Here is a 23,595-nt window from a genome sequence, read left to right on the forward strand (position 1 = left end):
GTATCCTAAGGGGGTAATCTTAAGGAAAAATTACAATCGCATACCTCTTGTCTACAAGTTCAGTGTGCTTGCTTGCTTTTAATGTTTCATTACTATGTGTTGATCTAAGGTTTGTCATTTGTTGTTTAATTAATGGAGTCTGAAATTAGTACTTGCTATGCTGTATTGTCTTAAAAAAGCAGTACAGGTAGTTGCCAAAATAGAAATAAAACACCAAGAATATACTTTAAGTGTATTAGAAAGAAAACACTGAATTAGAATAAGTATTTCTGGACACGGCTTTGGACAACCTAACCCCTTCTAGGGAAAGTCATTCAGAATGTTCTCAGCTGTGCTCTAGACTAGAGTGTGGCCTTGGTTTATTCATTATTTTTTTATTGTAATATGGAAGTCAAGGGCAAGATTCACAAAGCCCAGAGGAATAGTGAAAATAGCAGATCTACAAGATCACATGTTGCGAGCTTGTTGACCAGGTATTATCTTCTAAAGACTGGGGTTAAAACTGGCACAGCTAGATGACTTGTATGAAATAATGACAAGAACTAAAGCAGGGGTCGGCAATAGGCGGCCCAAAACTGGCCCCTCAGAAATCATTTCTGGCCCCTCAGATTATTTTGAGATTTATTCATTTTTATTTTACTTTTTATTTAAACAATACTGACAGTCCCACAGATTGGTAGCACTACGAGCGAGCGAACGCTGCTGCGGACCGTCTCAATCTACAAATTATTATTATTCAATCTACAAACTCACGTTGTGCTGCACAGCGTTGTGAGATGTGCAAAGTGATTTATTAATATGAATCATGTGTAGGCCTATATGTATGTAATGTTGTAGCCTACTGGCAGCAAAGAAGAGGGGAATAATAATTATGAACATAAATAAAAGTATGTAATCATTAAAATTATTATAGGCTCCACTAATCAATCCAATATTTGCAAATAGAAAGAGGGGAAAACAGTTTGTTTCATATAGGTCTATATATTTTTCTTTTTCTTTTTTAATCACAGATGCCTATATGTCTCGTAAGGCAGTCTAGTCTGTCTTGGAGTTCCATTGTTGTTTAACTATGACTTTATTAAAATAGCCTTTCATTTTTTCATTTAATGTTCTGGCCCGCCATCTAATTGGCCCGAAAAAAAAATTGGCCCGAGGCCAAATCTAATTGCCGAACCCTGAACTAAAGGACATTTTCTCATACAGTTTCAGTTGTACAATTGGCTGGGGTTGGCACCATGGGCAGGGGTGTTGAGGAATATGAGGAATTAAGCCAGGCAACTATTCCACAATCTATGAATTATATGTGATGTGTAGAGAATTGTCATAATGGCTAAATTAGGAGAAAAGTGGTTAAGAATTGGCAAAGTAAAACATGCACAATGCTTGAGTTTCTCAGAACCACTGAAAGTCTTTCTTTGGTATTTGTCGTTTCTGACACTTGGTCAAGGTACTTTGGCGGCCAATACTCATTTTACGCTTGGTGTTTCTTGTATTTTGGCAGTTACCTGTACAGTCTGTCTTTATGGGTACATCAATTTGATAAGTTGATACTCACGTGTGCAACCTATTATGTTAAATAGCACTTGTCAAAAGTAATGTTTGTAATTTTATTCTTCCGAGAGCAAATGCTGCTAATGAGTGACCCAAATCTGTTATGTTGGACCGAACATGAAATGGTTTGACCGAACATGAAATGGTTTGAACGAACATGAAATGGACTGTTCTGTACTGTTACTGTACCCGACACATTTTGTATTTGACTGGCATCACTATTAAAATGATCAGCAAGAATCAATTCATATTCTCCACCTTTTGTCTTCCCCCAGCTGACTCAGTTTCAATATTTAATCGTTATTTTATTCGTTACTTATACTGTACAACTAAATAGCAGTCTTTGTGACAGGTGCATTTGCATTCCCCACAACTTCAATATTTGAAAGTAATCACGGATATCAAACTAACAGCTCCATATCTGGAAAGTATTGTCATACAAAGACACGATAAATAAGGCACACATTTGGATCGTTTTATATTACTTTTTTTGTCATCCTTTAGAGCAGATGTATCTTATTTACATCAACAGTTTTATAAAATCATATTTAATCCTTCATAAAAAACAATACTTTTGCGTGTTATACTCTATATGAAGAAACTCTATATGAAGAAATTCCAATTAAGTCTTTGGTGTAACTGGTAGATGGCAGGATTTAACTCAAAGCTACTGACAACAAAATGAAAGTGCTTAACAGTGTTTGGTTTTACTTGAAAAATACTGTATAAGTATACTCCTATTTCCTCCCTAGCTTACAGAAGTTCTCCATGGTAAACAATTAGCTAAATAAGTTCATTCTCTTTTATATTTGTGTGAATAACAGTTAAATTGAATGGTGACTGCAGACTTTTAAGGCAGCTCCGATACACAGTAAAGCAACAGTGTGCACTTAAAGGAGTAGTTCACCCCTAAAATGCCTTTTTTTCCCTATTGATTAGTCATGCCATGGAGACTTGAGTTCAATAATATTTTTTTGTATTTGTCACAATAATTAGATTACAATAAATGTACCCCCATTGATTCTGGATGGGGACCCGAATGCATTTGGGTCCCCATCCGGAATCAATTGGGGAAAATTTACTATAATAACATTTTTGTCTTAGGAATGCGACAAATACCAAAAAAATATTATTGAACTCAAGTCTCCATGGCATGACTAATCAATTGAAAAAAAAAAACAATTTGGGGGTGAACTACTCCTTTAACAGTAGAGTGTGCTATTCATTAATTATGCCCTTCATGGTGTACAGAAATGATGGATGTTTGCATTGTTTGGTGTCTGTATGTGTGAGAGAAAAGGTGACAAATATGATTCGTCACATGGCTTGTGTCACGTCGTTACTGCAGTACTGATTGATATTTGGATACAAGTTTAGAAAATTGCAGTTTGCTATCATCAGCGAATGCACCCAACAACAGTAAATGATTTGGTCTTTGGCGTCAGTCTGTTTGCGGTATTCAGGGACATGCTGGGCCCCTGATTCAGCCCAGAAAAAAGAGTTGGAGAGGCCCTCATTGCACGCTATAGAGAGAGATCTCTCTCTATAGCGCTGCTGCTACCAATTACATGAGTTATATTTCGTCGTTGTCGGGTGGAAACCTTGTATGTCATTTTAAAAATGATTTAAACTAGTGAAAACAGCCGATCTACAAGCACACAACGCCTCGCACCGTGAGGCGTTGTGTGCTTGTAGATCTGCTGTTTTCACTACTTTTGTGCGACGGCCTTGTATGATGAAGCAGGGCTTTGCTTTGCGAAAAACTTACAAATTTGAAACTTGGAGATACAAGGTTTCTGCCCGACAGTGACAAGTTACTTTGTTGGCCACCCAGCCCCCAAAATGGAACAAAGGCCGACATTTTATGAATTTTTTTGTCCTAATGGCCGGCCTGGACCGGCCGGGAATGAACCGGCCGTTCGGGAGTTGTCCCGCTTTTTCCCAATGGCCAGCACGTCCCTGGTTTGCGGTAGGTATTCCATGTGCTTGTCATTCTGTGTCCTCCCTCCTCCGGATAAGAGCAGTGACGGGTCCCTCGGGCAAGGCCTTGATGAAGTTCCAGGCCTCGAAGCGGGTCATCTCCTGGAGACAGGCGCTCTGGACCTGCAGCAACTCGTCTCCTGACTGCAGGCCACTCTGCTCTGCTGCACCACCTAAAGACATTACAAAATGACACAAATCCGTAAATGGCAGCAAACCGCTCCACTCCAGTGTTGATTTCGTCGACTAAAACTATGACGAAAAATGTTTGTCGACTGCGTTTTTTTCACTGACGAAAACGAAATTAAAACTAAATTAAAACTAAGCTGTGATGACTAAAACTAAGACTAAATATATTGACAATTTCGTCAACAAAATAAAAATCACACCTTGTGAACTGAGTGGTGGTCAAATAAAAAGAGTCAAATACGTGTGTGTGTGTGTGTGTGTGTGTGTGTGTGTGTGTGTGTGTGTGTGTGTGTGTGTGTGTGTGTGTGTGTGTGGTCTGCCTGCTCAATAGCGCCCCTCCTTTAACGTGTTTGTGGTCTGTGTGTCCCTCTCCTGGTCAGGAGAGGTATGGCAGATTGGCAGGCGACAGACATACACGGGCAGGCGACAGACATACACGGCCAGCCAGTAACATTGTGAAAGCGAATCACAGGAGTGGTGAGACCACCACTCAAAAACGAGACTAAAATGTTAGGGAGGGACTAGTGGAGAAGAGAGTCATTTTATGTTTGGTTGCTCTCAGGTGTTGCGTGCTGAAAATAGCAGATCTACAAGCTCACAACGCGTCGCAGTTGTAGATTTGCTATTTTCAGCACGCAACCAAGTGTAAAAGTCAGTCATTACGATGCCATCAAGGCCTGCCAAAATGCATTTTAGTTGACTAAATCAACTGTAGATTTAGTCGCTAAAAATCGTATGATATTTAATCGACTGAAATTAGACTAAAACTAATACTTTTCAGGTGACTGAAATTATGACTAAAACGAAATGACATTTTATTCAAAAGACTATGACTAAAACTAAATCAAAATGCTGTCAAAAACAACACTGCTCCATTCCAATTGAAATGCATTGGCAGAATCTGCCATCATAGGTAGAATAAAAGTGCGGTGTGACCGTGCCCTTACAATGGCTCCATTAAAGTAAAGATACCTCAAAATTGTACTTAAGTGCATGTAGCCTACTTATTTACTTTCCACCACCGAATAACACTTACACAAGATCTCATTCCGGTGGTTCACCAGTCCACAAACTTTGCATGGTTACACACTGCTTTTCTATTGCAGTATAATTGGAAAACACTTTATTGCATACAGACATTACTTAAACCAGATGGTGAAAGACTACCAATCATGTATATACATATACAAGACTCATTGGTGGAACAGGATATTGCAAGTTCATAGAGTAAACCATACACCTGACAGCAGACAATGTTCAATGTTCTTCCCAATTTAGTCATCAGTGCCGCTGTCCTTGTCACTGCCAACCCCTACTGTTTGGTCTCGGGGGGGACTAAGCAGGTGTCCCGAAAACTAGTAGGAGTCACTAGTGCAGTGACAATATAACTAGAAGGACTCAGTAGTGCAGTGACAATATAACTAGTAGGACTCAGTAGTGCAGTGACAATATAACTAGAAGGACTCAGTAGTGCAGTGACAATATAACTAGTAGGACTCAGTAGTGCAGTGACAATATAACTAGTAGGACTCAGTAGTGGAGTCACAATATAACTAGTAGGACTCAGTAGGCAGTGACAATATAACTAGAAGGACTCAGTAGTGCAGTGACAATATAACTAGTAGGACTCAGTAGTGCAGTGACAATATAACTAGAAGGACTCACTAGTGCAGTGACAATATAACTAGTAGGAATCACTAGTGCAGTCACAATATAACTAGTAGGAATCACTAGTGCAGTCACAATATAACTAGTAGGAATCACTAGTGCAGTCACAATATAACTAGTAGGAATCACTAGTGCAGTCACAATGGTAAAATGAATCCTCTGCTGGCTGTCCACAGCCAAACACTTCCGAACAGCAGAGGGCGATGTTCCTTCCTTCTTTTTTTTTTTTGAAGATGGGTTCCCAGATGGCCAAGGAAACTAACCTGGGCCTCTACAGTGGCGGGTGTCAGGTGAGTGTTTTTCTTTTAACTACAGTACGCCACCTAATATTTGGGCAACCAATGTGTGTGTACCTGCAAAGATTCTGTTGATGACCAGCGGTCTGTCTCCATGGATGGAACCTTTTCCTCCTTCTAGAGTGAATCCTACTCCCCCAGCTCCTTTCTCCAACTCTACAGTCACAGGCACTTGAAGCTCATCTACACACACACACACACACACACACACACACAAATGGTAAGTATGATTTTTATATTACAGTAGAGCTTTAAAGTTATGTGATAACAGCTACCTTTGAACTTAGATAAGCTTATGAATGTACTTACTACAGGTTCAAATAGACTACAAAGGATACAAATATAGACATTTATTTTAGACCAAGTTAATATTTCAGGCTCATTTGTTAATTGTATCTTCTACCATTTATTTGAGCCTCCGTAGCAACATAAACCCATAGAATCAAGAAAATAATCTAATAATATAAAATATAACATGGCTTTATTACTGGTTGCATCATTGAGGAGGTGTTATCTGTAACAGTAAAGTATTCCAACACTGTCCTTTTATCAAGGAAGTGCACATTAGGCTCCGCTCCACTCACTTGTTGGGCTGTTGCTGCTACGCTTGTTGCTTCCTTCTTCCACCTGTCCTCCCACTCTCCCCTCCTCCACCTCTGGCCTCTTGCAGACCACCACCACTGCCAGCTCCATGCCACGGGCGTCACGCAGGGTGGTTTTGGCATCAGTATGTGTGACGTCATGCAGGGTGTGCCCGTTGATAGAGAGCACTTCATCCCCTTTCTGGATGGTCCCCTCCTGAGCAGCCAGGCCATTAGGGAACACTCTATGGACCTGCACGGAGGATGGATGGATGTGAAACAAGGGATGACATTTCAAGCAAAACGCTTAATTTAGAATGGGTGCAGAGTTCAAATGGATACAGGTCAGGTGGGGTTACACCCCGCCACTCCGACATGTCTCCTTTCCGACACTAACCCTATCTCTAACCCTTACCCTAAACTTAACCCCTATGGAAGTGTCTCCACTCCGAAAATAAGAAGTCAATTTCGGAGTGGCGACATGTCGGAATGGAGTCGACCTGCCCTACAAAGGCAGAGTGCAGTAACTAGGTTTTGGGACACACCGACTTATTTGTGTAGCCCAACGGTCAAATTAGCCTTCATGATATTGGGGGATGAACAATTACCTCAAGAACAGATGTACAATCAGTGTAATATCACTTTTATATCTTTATCTCATTTGGCTGATAAGCTGTAACACTTTTAAACACATTTTTTGGTGAAATTCGAAAACGTAGTTACTGCACTCTGCCTTTGTAGGTAACTGACATCTGGGCACCTCACCTCACAAAAATGTAAAACAAATATAGAAAAATGGTTTTAAGTATAAGTATACATGATGTGAACATGCACGGTACATCATTATCAGACTTTATGTCACAAAATTATGGATGTACTGTACAGGTTTTGTAGCAATTTGTACCAATTTTAGACGTTAACTGTCGAATGTTTAAGCATGTAATGATCATGTATACTTTCTTTTACTTAAAGGAGTAGTTCACCCCCAAAATGACTTTTTTTCTATTGATTACTCTATTTTTTTAGTTTTTGTCACATTGCTAAGCCAATAAAGCCCCTAAGCCAATAAAGCCCCCATTGATTCCCGTAGGGGACCCAAAGTGTCTTTGGGTCCCCTACCGGAATCAAAGGGGGTACATTTATTATAATCAAATTATTGACTTAAGAATGTGACAAAAAGAAACAAATATCCATGCATTTAAGTCTCCATGGCTTGTGTAATCAATAGAAAAAAAGTCATTTTGGGGGTGAACTACTCCTTTAAGACCAGCAGTGGGGGATTTGGGCGTTCCTATACTCACGACAGGTTCCTTGTTCTGCTGGTCGGTCCCTCCAGCAATACTGAAACCCAGACCAACTCCCTCCTCTTTGTGCAGGATAACAACATGAATGTCTTCCAGTTGCTGAGGAGAGAGAAAGAAAGCGATTGTTTTACAACATGAGTGATTCAATATTCCACATCCTGTGCATAACGAGCAGCTCCCATGGCTCGCCACACCGGGCCCGTGTACAGTATTGACATGTTTCTGCTTTAAACATCTGAAAACATTTGGTGAGGGTATTTGTTGCACATGATGTACTGATCTTTTTCACAGAGCCGCTCTCTGTGTTTAGAGTCATGTGTATTCAAAGAAAGATGCCGGTATGATGACTTAATAAACAACAGATGCTGTGAGCACGTTATGGCTCCCAGATGGCGTTTGAGGAGCTTTGAGTTGGAGGACAGCTCTGTAAGTTGACCAGGAGAAACAAGCAGCTTGTTCTTACAATATACCTTCAGGCCACGTACATGCACACACACACACACACACACACACACACACACACACACACACACACACACACACACACACACACACACACACACACACACACACACACACACACACACACACACACACACACACACACACACACACACAATATATATATATTTACATCACTTGTGGGGACATTACATAGACTTCCATTCATTTTTATGCAAGTCCTGTGGCCTTACCCTAACCTCTATCCCTAAACCTAACCGTTGTGGGGACCTACTATTTTGTCCCCACACTGTCAGAGGTCCCCTGCAGGTGACTGTGTGAACATGCGTTTAGTCCCCATAGGTATAGCTAGACACACACACACACACACACACACACACACACACACACACACACACACACACACACACACACTCTATCTAAAACACCTCTAATACCTTTACATCCTGTCATTAAGACTATCTGTTAAATGTTACAATACTCAACAGCAACGCTATGTTTTCACAATGTGCCCACTAAAGCACCTAGGGACTAGGAAGTAGGAACTCATGACCACCAGTGGTGCAACAAAGTGAGAAACAGATAAAGTGTGCGCCATCAGCCAGCTGCTGCATACAGATTAGTTCAGTGTGTTGAGAAAGAAAGCTGTGCATCCATGTTATTTAGCTCTTTGCTAACAGCTGTGTGCAAACATTCAATGAGTAAATCCAATTCAAAAACATGTTGCTACTGAAGCTAGAACATGATGTACTGTAATATGATGTGAATCTGGCTCTATTAATAACCATATATTTCTTTGTCAGAATTAAAGTCTACACTACAGTAACACAATGCTGATATTTACATAGGCTTAACTCAATTATGCAGCTGTGTTCTCCAAGTTTCAAGGTGCCAAGCTTCAGGGTGTTGCCCACAGGCAGGGGCGTCACAAGGGGTAGGAAAGTGGGACTGAGTTACCAGGGCCCCACGGTGGAGGGGCCCTGGTAACTTTAGATATTGAAAAATAGCAGATATACAAGCTCACAGAAAATGTGCGCAAATCTTTGAATGTATGTATTTTTTAAGTGAACATTTGTAACTCAAATTTTGCTTCTGGGGGTCCCTGGAACGAAATATTTTGAGATGGGGGGGGGTCCTTCACATGAAAAAGTTTGAGCATCACTGACATGAAAACATAGGTTTCTTGGCACACATTTTCACGATTTTTCAAAAATAGCAGATCTACAAGCTCGCAGCGCGGCACCTGTGAGCTTGTATATCTGCTATTTTTCAATAGTTAACATTCATGGGGGGCCCGCAGTGAATCCTTGTACCCAGGGCCCAGAATTTGGTGTGACGCCCCTGCCCACAGGGAAGCTCCTGTGTGAGCTTTCGTAAGACTATGTTGATGAAGAGAACCTCCATTTGCCTGCTTCTCTGAGTTTTCTCGACCACTTCCTCTCCAGAAGAGACTTAGAAATATACATGGATCCGCGCACTCTTTTCAGTCTAATTCGTCTCAAAATATACAACAATTCACTTTCAATTTCCCCTCAACCACTCAATACAAACAATGATGGACATATAATCAACAAGTGGTATGCCACTGTTTAGTATAATGCTCATTGTTAGCAGGGCCGTGCAGAGAGCACTGAAGGAGCAGGTGCTCAAAGTGTCTAAAAGGGCACATGTGAGCCAATTCTTGAAATGTAGTACATTCATTGGATGTCTTATGCTAATGGGGCAAGACTATACATTCCAAAGTGAACTATTAATGACACTATAGTGATCTAGCTAAGCTTAAAGACAAAAACGAAATAGACATTTCATTCACCTTCAACTCATGTTCCACCAAACACACCTGATCTTAATTATAGAGGCACTGTTGGTTCTGCTAGGCTGGATAGGGCCTTACTTGTTTTAAACTTAAACAGTCCACTAAAATGTGTATTTAAATATTTGATGCGAGAATCAAATAATGCAGTAAACATGCATGCTGAAGCAGTAGCAGACAGGGGGAAATAATTCTGCAGGTACAGCCAGGAGACAGTTTACTTGACACAGTTGTCACAGTTATCTGCAGCACTATACTGTCAGTGCAGGAAGGGTGCAGCATAAACATGGAACGTCCTTGTACAGGTACAGTCGATGTTGTTGACTCACGTACCTTCAGTGTCTCCTCATCCATGGTTTTGACTTCCTGGATCAGACTATGTATTTCCTGTGAAGGGATAGCTGAGATGGCAGAGTGAACGCAGGCAGAGGTAACTGTTGCTTCCTCCACCATGGCCCCCTCTCCTCGCTCAATGGTACATTCCCTCAGTTTGGCCAAGCTGCATAAAGAGGAAATATCAGAAACATGCAGATTTATACTTTATACGGCGGTGTGGTGCATTCGAAAAGACCAGATCTACAAGCTCACAATGTGTCTGCGACTTGTGAGCTTATAGATCTGCTATTTTTGGTGTGTGACAGCGCAGAACGAGGTATATCAAGCTCTTCACGTGTATCACATGACGTAGGCCTACCGGATGTTGACTCAACATAATGACACATTATACATTCCTCTTATGTTTTTTTTTATAACTGTCAGTAATCTATGATGTAATTCTACAAAGGGTGGATATTTGTGGTGCGTTTTACCTTCTGTTAGTTTGATAACAGAGACTAAATTAACTTCTTTATATACTGTACTTGGTCCGTCGTGTCTTAAGAGGAAGTGAAACAATCTTTCTCAACCCATTTCTCTACTAAGCTAAAAGAGATATGTCGTTCATTCTGTATGACTGTGCAGAGAGAATAGTGTCTTTATATTTTGTACATTAGGCCTATGTTGAGTTCCACTAACCTCTCTACATTTATGTTGTCTTTCCCCATGTTCTGTGTCAGTTTTAAATGCTAACAGAGGCCAACGGACAACAACAGCAGACAACAGTTTAGTTAGTTTAGTTTAGTTTTGAGCTTTACCTGACAGAAAAGCCCTTGTCATTGCTGTCTGGTCCAGGGCTGTGTGCTGGCTCTGACTCCTGCGTGTTGGAGTCAGTGCCACTGGGATCTGTGGAAAAAGGATTACTGCGGCCAGCGGGACTGGGAGACATGGGCAGGGACTGCATCGATCGCATTAATGCATGGGACATCTGGAGGAAAATACAAGAGTTAATTCCCTGAAATACACTGTTCAGTCACGGTTATCTACTGTACTACAGTAGTCAGTGCAGGAATACCCCATGAAGTACAGTACACGAACACCCCATGTAGTGTACAGTAATACGCTACATTGACTATATAATAGAAAAATTACAACTCGGCTATTTTGACGGAGTTTAAATGGTGAGGTTACTATAGCGTCTTTATCCAAGGCGCTTTACAATGTGCATTACATTCACCATTCACTCACACACCGACAGTGAAGGAAACCATGCAAGGCACCAACCTGCTCATCGCAATTAGGGGTTCATTGTATTGCCTCCCCTTTATTAAGAATGATAAAGGTGCAACGTACCTGATTGCTGAAAGTGAGTATTTTCCCTAAACTCTCGCCCTCGAGGCCGCTCAGGGAGGAGCCGTCCGGGGGCGGAGAGGCGTTCAAGGGAAGGCTATGCGTTCGCACGCTGGGCTGTTTCCCTCGGCTCTGGTCTCCTTCTTCTTCTAGAGAACTGCTTCCTTTTGCACTGTGGGACCTCTGTGGCAAGGGTACATCAGATTCAGCAGACACATCAAGTTGGTCTGTTTCGTGGTCTGCTCGTGGAAGCTCTGGTTCCTGGCTGGGTAATGAGGCATCGAGGTCGTCTTCGATGACCAGAACCGGCTGGGGATGACTTATCTCTGTGCCTGGTTCAGCATCGACCGTCTCGGAAGGTGGGCAAGCAGCAGTGTTGTCGAGGGAAGGGGACGGAGGATCAGCACGGGAGGAATTGTCTGCCACCGAGACACTAGCTTCGAGAATAGGAGATGCAGTGTTGGTGCAGAGGGGAGTTGAGAAGGTTACATGATCCCTTTCCTCAACACGGGGTACATTGATCTCTTTGGAAGGTTCATTTTTACTTGCCACACAGTGTCGGAGTGGACTGCGGTCACCCCTGGCAGGTGTCCTCTCTATTATAGGAAGGGAGGTGGATGGAGCCACAGGCCTCCTGCTGACACTCTTCTCTGGACTATCAGGAGTGGAGAAGGTCTCAAACGAGTGGAGCTTCTGTTTGAATGAGATGTTGGCTGCGGAGGAGGACGAGGAGGTGGACCGTAAGTTCACTCCAAAGATTCTACTGAGTCCTCCTGACCCAGGCTTCTGATCCACAGACTTGACAGCCTCCGGCGGGGAGCGTTCGTTTCGAATACTTCTCAGGCTTTGACGGAACCACGCAGGCTTTGGTGCCACCGGTGGGGGCCCCTTCTTCATGTCCTCCTGGGGACTGTCAGGGTCGGTTGACGTGGGATCGGGATCCGAAGGAGGGTGTGGGGACGCCGTGCCATTGTGTTCAACTGTGTTCTCTTGGTCGCTCATGATGATGTTGAGTTGATGATGTGGGCTGAGATGATGATGATGGGGTATCACAGGCGAAGTGTTGTCCGTGGCAGAGGGAAGTTCTGGATCTCCAGGGGGGCTGTCTGTGAGGCGAACCACCCACGGATCATGCAGCTGCTGTAGAGGGTGCTGTTCGACACGAGGCTGCCTCCTCAGAACTCCTCTCTTACCCTGGGACAAGATCGGGACTGCTGAATCACCTGTCCACAGAGCACAGATAGCATGACTACTAGTAGGACAGTTCATGCATTTCAAAAACCATTACCAAACTGAAACAAGTGAGCACTGCTTGAATTGAACTTTACTGGTATAAATGTTCAATCAGGTCAACAATCCTGAACTATAATGCTAATGATCAAGACAACTCTGCTGCTCTGCTTATGCAAGTGCGACCCCAGTGCTGAATGTTTAATAACTGAACTTCTTTAAATCAATAAATAATTCCAGTTCCAATTTCTGATGATGTTGCATACTGGTGCAAGAATCTCTTCTGAAAATGATAGAGGGATCTTGGCGTATTGAAACGCTAACCATGAGGTCAGCATATTATTTAGAACAAGTTCAGAATACTGAATTGTAGGAATAGGTACAGTACGTCCATAATTGTTGTAAGGGTCCATTTGGTTACATTAACACTCAGTATTAGGTTTAGGACATACATGGGCAACTGGCGGCCCGGGGGCCACATGCGGCCCCCACCTTCACTTAATGCGGCCCTCAGGTTAATATTGGAATACTGATATATAATTGATTTCAGCTGTTACAATTCCAAACATGCAAACATGACACGCTTTAAACTAAAGAATTCAGTCTACTGTATATTAGTAGCTTAATGACTAGTATTAAATGTATTGTCTTTTTTTTATGTCCAGTGCATTTGTTAGTTCATAAAGTTAACATAAGTATTAACTAAATGCATTTGAAATTAAATACAAATGTTACTTTTCATGATTCCAATTCAAAAATAGCAGATCTACAAGCTCAAAAGCTTGAGCTTGTAGATCGGCTATTTTTGCAACTTTTGTGTGACATATAATGACGAAGGAGGGCATTCATTTAGGAAAAAAAGTGAAAATACAGAGGTAATAACATTAGCATATCGTTGTTGTCGGGTGGAAACCTCGTATCTCCAAGTTTCAAATTTGTACGTTTCTTTCACAAAGTAAAGCCCTACTTCATCATACAAGGCCGTCGCACAAAAGTAGCGAAAACAGCCGATCTACAAGCACACAACGCCTCGCAACGCGAGGCGTTGTGTGCTTGTAGATCGGCTGTTTTCACTAGTTTAAATCATTTTCAAAATGGTAAATGCAAAACGAACGGTTTTGGACACACAAGGTTTTCACCCGACAACGACGATATACAATGTGGCCCTCTGGAGTGAGTGTGAAAATATAGTGGCCCTCCTCGCCATCATCAAAGTTGCCCACCCCCCTGGTATAGGATATAACAGCACGTGTCCTACCTCTGTGGAGCCGGTCCTCTGTGCAGGGTGACAGCGGGGGACGTTCAACAGGGTGCGTGAGGAACTCTCCACTTCCCCCTGAGGCTTCTTCTCCTCTCACTTGCTCTCCTTCCTGCTGTGTGTGCACAAACAGGAAGCAGTGATGGCGAACACTCCTCTCGCAATAAACCGCAGAGAGGTGCAGCAACACACTCTTGCTTCCGCTCATGGCTCACAATCTAACATGCGCCTACAACGCCGCAGACAATCCCATTCAGTCACTTAAAAGCCAGTAGCTGTAACAAGTCCAATGCAAAAGGGATTACCATAGGAGCACTTTGTGCGTGCAGGCCAGAAAATGCATGCACATAAACGCATGCATGCACGCACTCGCACACTTCAAACAAACAACTTTCACATGACGAAACAGCCTGGCTTTTCAACAGCTCACTATACACATACATCCCTCGTAATGGCTGCATTAACTCTCATATTTTCAAGACCATGGTTGGAGCATGAACAGTATATGTACCGTCATTACATGCTGTAGAACCCTCCAGTAACTAGTAACAAATAATTGTTCCATGAAGATCCAAGTCCTAAGGCCGCATTCACACAGATGTGTGAGACATCTTCTCCGTATCGTCTGAGAATGAGTCTGAGAATGAGGGGGGGAGGGGAGAGTCCAATGCATTGTCAATGGAAGGTTGTTTGGTTTTTTGTCGTTGCCGTGTCTCTAGCTCAACCGAAGGCTGTCTTTTGGCCAAGAGACACGGCAACGACAAAAAAAACACGTGACCTCCGCGTTGACAATGAATGGGATCATCCCCTCCCCCACTCATTCTCAGACTACACGGACGCGATAGCTGTCGCAACTGTGTGTAGCGCGCCTGACACATTTCATCTACTGTATGTTTGATCACAGACAAAAGCAAAACCAATGCATGCAAACATCTACCAGGCCACGGCAGAGGACATGAAAGCTTCACTTCACGTACATTTCTAAAGAGTAATCTCATGATCTTTCTCAAGGCTCTGTACACACTGCTGCACAACTGGAGAGGCACACGGGTGGAGGAAGAGGAAGAGCAAGTGCATTAAAGGTTACTAACGTTGTATGGTGTTGCATGGTTAGTACATTAAAGGTTACTAACGTTGTATGGTGTGGCATGGTTAGTACATTAAGACAATGGTTCTCAACCTTGACCCCCACAAAATAATCATATTTGAACTGAAGACCCACACACCGTGATAAGAATTTGGAATGTAGGCGTTGAGTCATTACATTTTGTTTGAATTGGTTCCACAGATAAATATTGTGAAAATAGCAGATTTACTAGCTCAAAAGCTGTGAGCTTGTAGATAGGCTATTTCTTCGATGCAGTAATGGTATTTTCTTTCTTTCTTTCTTTCTTTCTTTCTTTCTTTCTCTCTCTCTTTCTTATTAAAAAGGTCTTCAGTGGGGACCTCCTGGGGGGTGCCGACCCACATGTTGAGAACCACTGCATCAAGACAAGCAAGGGTGTAGTTATGAATAATATGAGAACAGGAATAATACAGAACCAGGAAATCAAAGTGAAAGGAAGGAAAGACACAAGGCCGTTACAGTTGACAACCTCTTTGATCACACTATCACAGGCTTGGCTGCAGAATGAAATGACTGAGGGGGCAGTTGAAAATAGTGAGGGGGCACATCTCATGTTTTATATTAAAACAATATATATTTTGATGTTGTCGGGTGGACACCTTGTATGTCCAATACCGTTGGTTTTGTATTTATCATTTAAAAAAATAATTAAACTAGTGAAAATAGCCGATCTACAAGCACACAACGCCTCGCGGCGTTGTGTGCTTGTAGATCGGCTATTTTCACTAGTTTTGTGCGATAGTCTTGGAAGATAAAGCGGGGCTTTACTTTACGATAAAATGTAGAAATTTGAAACTCGGAGATACAAAGTTTCTGCCCGATAGTGACGATATAAAACTTAAACTGAGGGGCAGGATTTGCAACTGAGGGTGAAAGGCCCCCTCTGGCACCCCCGTGGCGCCGGGCCTGCACTATCACTTTGAATGGCCTTTTATGGGGCAATCATTCTGGCTAGGGAAGCAGATTTGTTATCTGTTTTGTTATCTTTTGAAGCAGAATTACACAATGAAGTGCTGATAGTGACGAACATCGAAACATCACTGTTAATGTGTTCTTATCTCTCATTGTAATTTTTTGTAGCATTCTGTAAAATGTACAAACTAATATACAGTACAATCATTTGACACGTATTTGCAAAAGCAAATGCTAGGTCAAATAAAAAAAATAAAAACATTATGATACCTTTTTCGTGTAAAATCACAACTAAAAGTCACAAAAAAATAAATAAATGTAGAATAAATTACACTGTTAACAACTATAATCTAAAAAATAAATACTGGTATAAGTATAAAAAGAATACTGTAAAAAATAGTGTCATTTTCAATTCCAACAATTAAAACAATTAAAACCATTCATGTGATATTATAATCAGTGGTGTAAAGTAACTAATTACATTTACTCAAGTACTGTATTTAAGTACAATTTTGAGGTATATTTTACTTTACGGGACTCAGTTATTTGAACCACTTCAGCCCTATTTCGGCCATTTGAGAATAGCAGATCTACAATGTCACAATGCATCACGATGCATTGTGAGCTTGAACAGTAGATCGGCTATTTTCAAAGGACATTCTGCACAATGAGTAAATGATTTTACTTTTGGTACTTTAGGGTGCACACACACCAAAATACATTTCAATAGAAGGGGGAGGTTTCATGACAGTGGAGGATATCTGCGTGCCGCCCCGACCTTGCGTTTATGCTGGAGCAGATAAATACTCCGGGTTCCCCCCTCTGTCCAATCGGGTGAGTCAAAGGCGGAATGGGGAGGGTTCTGGAAGTGACTGACAGTCGCGGCACTGGCTTTGGGACAGAATGCGCTCTGTGGGTTTTTAGTCAGCCACGCACAAAAAGAGTTTATCCGCTGGCGACCATATTTTGGTGTGTGTGCTTAAAGGCCCAGTTCACCTCTGGGACAACCAGATCTTATTTTATTGTTGTTTGGGACAAGATCAACACAATCCTGAGTTATTTTTGTGTTCAATCTGTGTTTTGAGATATTTTAGTATTTCAGCATGACTAGTGATGCATTTTGCATCATATGATGCATGATGCAAAATGCACATCATCATTGTGTTGATCTTGTCCCAAACAACAATAAAATAAGATCTGGTTGTCCCAAAGGTGAACTGGCCTTTTAAGTATATTTTGATGCCGATACTTTTGCACTTTTACTGAAGTACATTTTGAATACGGGACTTACACTTAAGGGTGCCCTCACACCAAAATACCTATGAGAGTGGAATCCGCGTTTTGCCAATGCATTTCAATGAGAGTGAAGTGGTTTCATGCCAGCAGAGGATTTCGGCAAAAAACGCTCCCTTATCATTGAAATGCATTGGCGGAACGCGGATTCCACTCTCATAGGTATTTTGGTGTGAGGGCACCCTTACAGAGTAAACAGAGTATGTATACATGGCATTATTGAACCAGTACTTTTACTCAAGTGAAACATGTGCATACCTTTCCCCCACCACTGATTGTAATGTGGATTGTGTGTGTGTGAGTTGCTGTGAGGCTCCAGTACCTGGCATCCACTGTGTGAAGGGCCCAGACGGTCCTGTGTAACAGGTGATCCCCTACTAGAGCCACTGGAGTCTCCTCCAGCATAGCCCTCCTCACTGTTCAGGTCCTGGGACGGGCAGAACCTCCTCAGTGGGCCACACGCCCTGGATGTGCTGGACTGCCGACACAAGCATGAGGGCGTTATGCAGTGGTAGAAAGCAGTGGTTCTCCACCTTTTCAGGCCACAAAAGGCCCCCAAAAGAATCATATGTTAACCCCCCCACCCTGACGAGCACTAAGAATTACATTTTGTATAACACAGTTCTATTGTGAAAATAGCAGATCTACATGCTCACAACGCCTCGCGTTGCGAGGCGTTGTGAGCATGTAAATCGGCTATTTTCACAATTTCTGCCTCTAACATTTGACAATCTGGCCAATGTTTAATTTGTCCTTTTAGAGGTCTTAAAAAGTCCTTCACAAGCATGAGGGCATTATGCAGTGGTGTAAAGTAACCAAGTACATTTACACGTACTGCACTTAAGTAAAATTGTTGAGGTATTTTACTTTAGGGAAAGGTCACACCGCACTTTTATTCTAACTATGAGGGCGCATTCTGCCAATGCATTCTAATGGGAATGGATTACTTTTGCAGAAATCTGCAACAATCCGCTCCATTCTCATTGAAATGCATTGGCAGAATCCTCCCTCGTAGGCAGAATAAAAGTGTGGTGTGACCGTGTCCTTACTTGAGTATTTACAATGTTCAATACTTCTACTCCACTACATCTCAGTGGAAAATATTGTCATTTTACTCCACTACAATTATATGAAAACATTAGTTACTAGTTACTTTGTAAATTTTGATTATTATTCCAAAAACACACTAACCACTTCAGCCCTGTATATATTTAGGCCGTTTGAAAACAGCAGATCTACAAGCTCACAATGCGACACCACGCGACACATTGTGAGCTTGTAGATCGTCTATTTTCAAAAGATTCTTATTTTTACATTTTCGTTAGTGGAATGGGACATTGTGCACAATGAGTGCCTTTACTTTTGGTACTTTAAAGTATATTTTGATGACGATACTTTTGTACTTTTACTGAAGTACATTTTGAATACAGGACATTTACTTGTATCAGAGTATTTCTGCATTGCCGTATTGATACTTTCATTTAGTAAAAAAAAAACACTTTTTTTTATAAAACATTAAAAGTTGAAATACCTACTGTAGGTTTCTGCCTGACAGCAACACTATTGAGTGTGAGCAAAGCTCTGGCACATTGAGCCTCAATTATCAAGCAACATACCAAAAGTATGTATATCAAAGTTTCAGAGATTTCCTTTGTACTGACATTTACAGCGAGGTAGTGTGATTCATCAAAGGAATAGTTTGGACAGTTCTGACATAGTAACAACAGTATAGAAAAATAGAGGAAATTGAGTAAGGAAGTCATGCAATACAGGTCTCCAGCTGCTATTGAACCGGGGATGTTGCAATTATGTGGTTGATCATTATCAAGGATTAGCTCATTTACAGATGTGATGCTTAATTTACAATGGTGTGGACACATTGTGAGCTTATAGATTAGCTATTTAAGACGTGCCACACTGTTGTGCGACAAAGTAGCCTTTAAATCGTTTAAATGTTGAGTTGAGTTTTGACCCCATGTGGTTTAAGTCAGCTGTTCTAAATTAGGACCCAGGGTCCTCAAGGGGGTCCCCAGCAATATGAGGAACAGTTTAACCACTGTAATCCTATGTTATACTTTGGCTATTAGAAAATAGCATCAGTTGGGAGCTTGTCGATTATACATTTTAGAACAATCTTCGGATCATTTTGAAACACAAATCACAAATCTTCTCTTACAGGGGTCTCTGGCAAAACATATTCTTAAAGGTAGGGTAAGTGATTTCATTTAATTCAAATACTAACAAAATTTTGTTATTTTATTTTATTTTTTGAGGTATTAAACAGTTTTTAAAAGTCCTTAAATCGTGACTTCACTGCCAAATTTCAAAGGCCACACCAAAGGTCCGCTGCACAATGCTTGAGAAACACTGCACTAGTAGGCCTATATCACTATACACTACTCATAAGCTTTGTTTTTAATTTGTTGATTCAGTGCTGCACTAAGTGATAGAATGAATAGATTTTTTTTTCTCAATGCCTTACCAAAAGATCGGATCGGGAAAGATCGGGATCGAATCGGAAGCAATAATATTTGATCGGTATCGGATCGGGAGCAAAAATAAACGTGATCGGGGCATCCCTAGTTCTGATTCATCGTCGAACTGTCGATCTGGCAAATGAATAATTTGTCATTCGCTGTGGGAGATGTGGGCGTCTAAAAGCGACCAACCACTGGTCTTAGATGTAGAGACTGGGTTCTCATTAAGCGCTAAGAATGGCTCATAACAGTAAACAGACAGGTTTTGACAGCTGCATAATAAGAATAAAATAACAGTACTTTACAACTGTCGGTTCTTTTTCGCTGGACATACAACTGGACATATAGCTGCAGTGCGTCAGCCTGTGCGACGCACGGCAGCCTGCAGGCAAGCTGTTGTGTGTGTCTCACTGTGAGAGTGACAGAACTTTCTCCCAAATAGGTAAGAAATACATCATGCTATAAATTAACCCGATTATATTAAGCCTAAAATGATTCCGCCGCCGTGCAGAAGCGTTTTTAACAGTTTTATCCTTTTTTAACCATAGAAAAATTAGTAGAATCCGAGAAAAAAACGATATGCACGCGTGCGCGAGAGCGGGTGCACACGCGCTGCGTGCACTTGCACAGGCGCTGCGTGCACGTGCACAGGGGACCTCCCGGAAATGCTGATCTCCAAGTTGGGATGTCTGGGATAATGTGGAGGTAGAGTTAGTAGAATCGGCCTTATGCGCACCGCTTGATCATGATTGGAGGAAGGCCCCCGCCTGTCACCTACATGCAAACTGAAACTGAAACTTAAATGAAATCACTTACCCTACCTTGAAATGGGGGGGTCCACAGCCACACGCACATCAATTTGGGGGTCAATTGACATGAAAACGTTTCAAGAGCGACCGTTTTGCGTACCTTGCTTCCCCTGAAGGCCAGGTCCAAGGCCTGCTGCCCGGACAGGTTGGTAGCAGGAGAGTTGTACGGGACGTTGTAGTCGTCATCAGCGTACACTGGCACCGACAGCCTGTTGTCAGACCAGGAATCTGCCATGGGCTGGAGGAGGAGGAGGCACAGAGCACAATATAAAGCCTTCATTTAAAACTTTATAAGTGAAATTATTTTTTTGTGTCCCTTTACAGCAGTGGTTCCTGAACTTTTTAGCTCAAGACCCAAAAGACGTATTAGACGTTTTTGCCCGGGACCCAAACTGGTGAAAACAGCAGACAGGGTGGAGTTTGTAGATCGGTTGTAGAGCTCTGTCCGGGCTCTTAAGTGTGGCCTACACTGTAGAGCTTGTAGATCGGTTATTTTCACTAGTTCTTAAACATTTGTTTTCTAATTTATGGAATTTCGTAGATTTGTCTTGTATTTATTAATGAAATTACATAGAAAAAATCATTGCATTGTAGGAATGTAGGAAAGCAAAAAATAAGCGACCCATAAAAATGTGTCCGCGACCCACAAATGGGTCCTGAACCACCGTTTTGGAAACAGTGCTTTACAGGACGCGCACGCACGCACGCGCGCGCACACACACACACACACACACACACACACACACACACACACACACACACTAGCCAATTCATGATTCAGAAAGCTTAGATCCTGATATCGTTAGGTATTTGATCATTTGAAAGTGACGTGGGTGTTTTGGGGTTATACCATGGGGGTTTCCAAGCTGTGGACGCGGAGTGGCGGGGGGTGGAGGTGGTGGTGCGCGTTCTGTAGGTTTTGGATGGTGATGGTCGGCGGGGCCATCAGGTTGGAGGCCGGTGGTCCGAGGCCCAGCCCGGGGCCGGGGCAGCGGTGTGGGGGGGTGTGGGAGAGGGGGTGGTGGCTCTGCAGGTGGGGCTGGCTGCTGTCGCTGCAGGAGCGAGTCATGGTCTTCTGGGTTCTGCGCGCCGTCAGCTGGCTGAAGCTCCTCTCCATGCAGCGCTCGCACCTCTGTCTGCCGTGGGAGCACGACTCCAGCCTACGCAGACCTAGGGAGGGAGGGAGGGAGGGGGAGAGAGAGAGAGACAGACAGACAGACAGACAGACAGACAGAGGGAGAGAGAGAGAGAGAGCAAGAGAGAAAGGGAAAACATTTCGTTACTGTCGGGCAGAAACCTTGTATCTCCAGGTTTCACATTTGTAAATGTTTTCGCAAAGTAAAGCACTGCTTCATCACACAAGGCCGTCGCACAAAAGTTGTGAAAACAGCCGATCTACAAGCACACAACGCCTCGCGGTGCGAGGCGTTGTGTGCTTGCAGATCGGCTGTTTTCACTCGTTTAAATCATTTAAAAAAAATGATAAATACAAAACCAACGGTTTTGGACATTCGAGGCTTCCACACGACAACGACGATTTGTTTGTTCTCTCTCATTAAAGTCCAATGCAATAGAGTGCTACAGTTTGTAGTCCTAAAATCTTGTCAGATTCACAATACCACAGGATTAAGATGTGGTTAACATCAACAAGTCTAAAATAAATGTACTAAGTATTTGTCTTGACAATAAAGCCATTAACATCACAAATGTTAACTTAATTTCAAACTGTTCTTTGTCATTTTACAACGTTTTACTTATATGCAATACAATGTGCATCATGTGGTTAAAAAATCCTAAAAGGGTTAATTCGTGGGTATTATCGTGTTGGGCATGTGAATATCATAAGCCTTTGTTTGCTACAGAGCTTATTTTGTTCATAATTCATCCAAACTTCAATACAAAAAGATTCCATTGGAAATTTCTGATGGGAACCCACGGCGGAGGTCAATTCCAGGTCAGCCTACAAAGGTCATTCCCGTAGCATTCAAACTAGTCAGTGACTGAGCTCATAGAGCAGGGTTCCCCGATTAGTTTTCCCCAAGGGCCGAATCATGTCTAGGGTACCAAGCCGAGGGCCACAGCATTGCAGGGGACGACGGCGGCGTTCCCGCTACTCCAGTGACAGTTCAGATATCGTCGTTGTCGGGTGAAAATCTTGTATGTCCAAAACCGTTCGTTTTGCATTTATCATTTTAAAAACGATTTAAACAAGTGAAAACAGCCGATCTACAAGCAAATATTCGACCGAAGTCGAATATTTGCATTTTTTTTTTTTTATTGTTTTCTCTTAAATATATATAGTTTATAAAGCTTGGCTAGATAGGAAGTCATAAGAATGAGTTGTCAATGGAATTGTAGGTATTACATTTAATGTGACTCGGTTCCGTAGATAAATATTGTGAAAATAGCAGATCTACATGCTCATAGTGAGCGTTGTGAGCTATTTTCACAATGTTCGCCTCTTGCTTACTTAATATTTGACAGTTTGGCCAGTCCTGTCGAATATTCGACTATTCGAATACTTTGAGGTCGAATAATTCGAATACTAAAAATCACTATTCGTGAATGCCCTACTGAATGGAATATATTACATTAATCTATTTATTTAAACTTGTACCATCTATACTCCACTGGCTCTTGTCCTTTTTCATCTTGCTGATCTCCACTGCTTGGGCGATGGCGTCGTTCAACTGCTGCTCCGACACCTACAACACACCACAGTGCAACATGAGAATCCCTACGCATTATGTGAGTAACAAGCATAAAGACATGGGGCCCCATTCATCAATCTGGTCCTAATAGTGTATAGTGTATAGTGTAAATAAAGTGACTAAATCTGGCTTATATTTCTGTCTTACCTTCAAAATCCCAGACAAAAAAACATTGCTGAATCTGTCCCCTACTTGGGAATTAGCCTTTTGTCCAATGCTAGCTTAGCAACCGGCAGCTTGCCAAGGCTGTTGCCAAGGCAAACCTTGGCA

The 23,595-nt window shown here is 42.2% G+C and overlaps 1 protein-coding gene across 4 annotated transcripts in view; it reads right to left on the bottom strand.

Annotated features, from left to right (window-relative positions):
* Positions 1-3,277: 3,277 nt before the first annotated feature.
* The window catches only part of il16 (interleukin 16), a 104,860-nt gene continuing 84,542 nt past the window's right edge, over positions 3,278-23,595 (bottom strand). For 3 of the 4 annotated variants that reach the window (XM_080729204.1, XM_080729207.1, XM_080729206.1), the window contains 12 exons: positions 23,232-23,319; positions 21,465-21,784; positions 20,715-20,852; positions 17,651-17,806; positions 13,998-14,112; positions 11,513-12,732; positions 10,978-11,147; positions 10,178-10,343; positions 7,567-7,668; positions 6,269-6,518; positions 5,742-5,867; positions 3,278-3,704 (listed from right to left, as the gene is read on the bottom strand). In XM_080729204.1, the coding sequence (XP_080585330.1) occupies positions 3,541-3,704; positions 5,742-5,867; positions 6,269-6,518; positions 7,567-7,668; positions 10,178-10,343; positions 10,978-11,147; positions 11,513-12,732; positions 13,998-14,112; positions 17,651-17,806; positions 20,715-20,852; positions 21,465-21,784; positions 23,232-23,319 (3,015 nt within the window). In that variant the 3' untranslated portion in view covers positions 3,278-3,540. The remainder of the gene's footprint in view (positions 3,705-5,741; positions 5,868-6,268; positions 6,519-7,566; positions 7,669-10,177; positions 10,344-10,977; positions 11,148-11,512; positions 12,733-13,997; positions 14,113-17,650; positions 17,807-20,714; positions 20,853-21,464; positions 21,785-23,231; positions 23,320-23,595) is intronic. The other variant, XM_080729205.1, reaches the window with a different exon arrangement.

Source organism: Nannobrachium achirus (genome assembly GCF_963921795.1).
Source record: "Nannobrachium achirus genome assembly, chromosome: 7".
NCBI lineage: Eukaryota > Metazoa > Chordata > Actinopteri > Myctophiformes > Myctophidae > Nannobrachium > Nannobrachium achirus.